Source organism: Bison bison, unplaced genomic scaffold (genome assembly GCF_000754665.1).
Source record: "Bison bison bison isolate TAMUID 2011002044 unplaced genomic scaffold, Bison_UMD1.0 scf7180017483251, whole genome shotgun sequence".
Classification (NCBI taxonomy): domain Eukaryota; kingdom Metazoa; phylum Chordata; class Mammalia; order Artiodactyla; family Bovidae; genus Bison; species Bison bison.
In genome coordinates this window covers 1-740 of record NW_011384669.1, presented here as the reverse complement: position 1 = coordinate 740, position 740 = coordinate 1, and the positions used below count along the sequence as shown (strand labels likewise).

General features: G+C 76.6%; 1 protein-coding gene across 1 annotated transcript; it reads left to right on the top strand.

Moving 5' to 3' along the window:
• Positions 1-2: 2 nt before the first annotated feature.
• On the top strand, positions 3-735 carry LOC104990538 (protein FAM110C-like; the record flags this gene model as incomplete). Its single annotated transcript, XM_010842700.1, is given in 3 exon segments — positions 3-195; positions 198-704; positions 707-735. Coding segments are annotated over 3 exon segments (729 nt in total), but the record flags the coding sequence as incomplete, so codon positions are not given.
• Between the last annotated feature and the right edge of the window lie 5 nt (positions 736-740).

Below are 740 nucleotides of genomic sequence, written 5' to 3'. Positions count from 1 at the left end.
GGATGCGCGCTCTGGACGCCCCCCGCGAGCGCGCGGCTCTTGTCCCGGGACTCCGGGACCCCCGCGGGCCCCCGGACGCCGCTGGGCCGGCTCGCAGGAGCGCGGTGGAGAGGCTGGCGGCCGACCGCGCCAAGTACGTGCGCGGCCCGCCTAGGACCGGCCCAGGCCCGGCTGGCGGGGGCAGCAGCCCCGAGGCGACCGGAGGGCAGGCGTGCGTCCCGGGCCCGGGGTGCGCAGGGCTCTAGCGCGGAAGCCGCTAAGGCCGGACTCGCTGGTCATATACCGTCAGAAGTGCGAGTTCGCCCGAGCGTCGGGAGCCGACAGCCCCAGGGCAAGCCTGGTGAAGAAGCTCTTCCAGGGGCCGAGCAAGGACAAGACGCCCGAGCCTCCCGGCGCCGCCCGGGTGGGAGCGGAGTGGGGGGTCAGGGCCCAGGGGGCCGCCCGGGCCGAGCCTGGCCCCTCCACGGCCCCCGCGCCCGCCCGGTCCGTCGGGACGCCCCGCAGGGTCCCGGCTGCGCCCCGCGGCGCGGAGCTGCTGGGGGCGAGGCGCCGGGGGCTGCAGCGCTCGCAGTCCGACCTCAGCTCGCGCTACTCCGCGTCCTTGGCCGAATCGGACACTTTCTTCCAGTACTGCGGCCTGGAGCCCGACGTGGTGGAGGCGCTCGGGCGGGAGAACTTCTCGGCTGAGTCGGACCGCGGCGCCCTCAGGTCCGCAGCGTGAGCGTGGCCACCTCCGACAG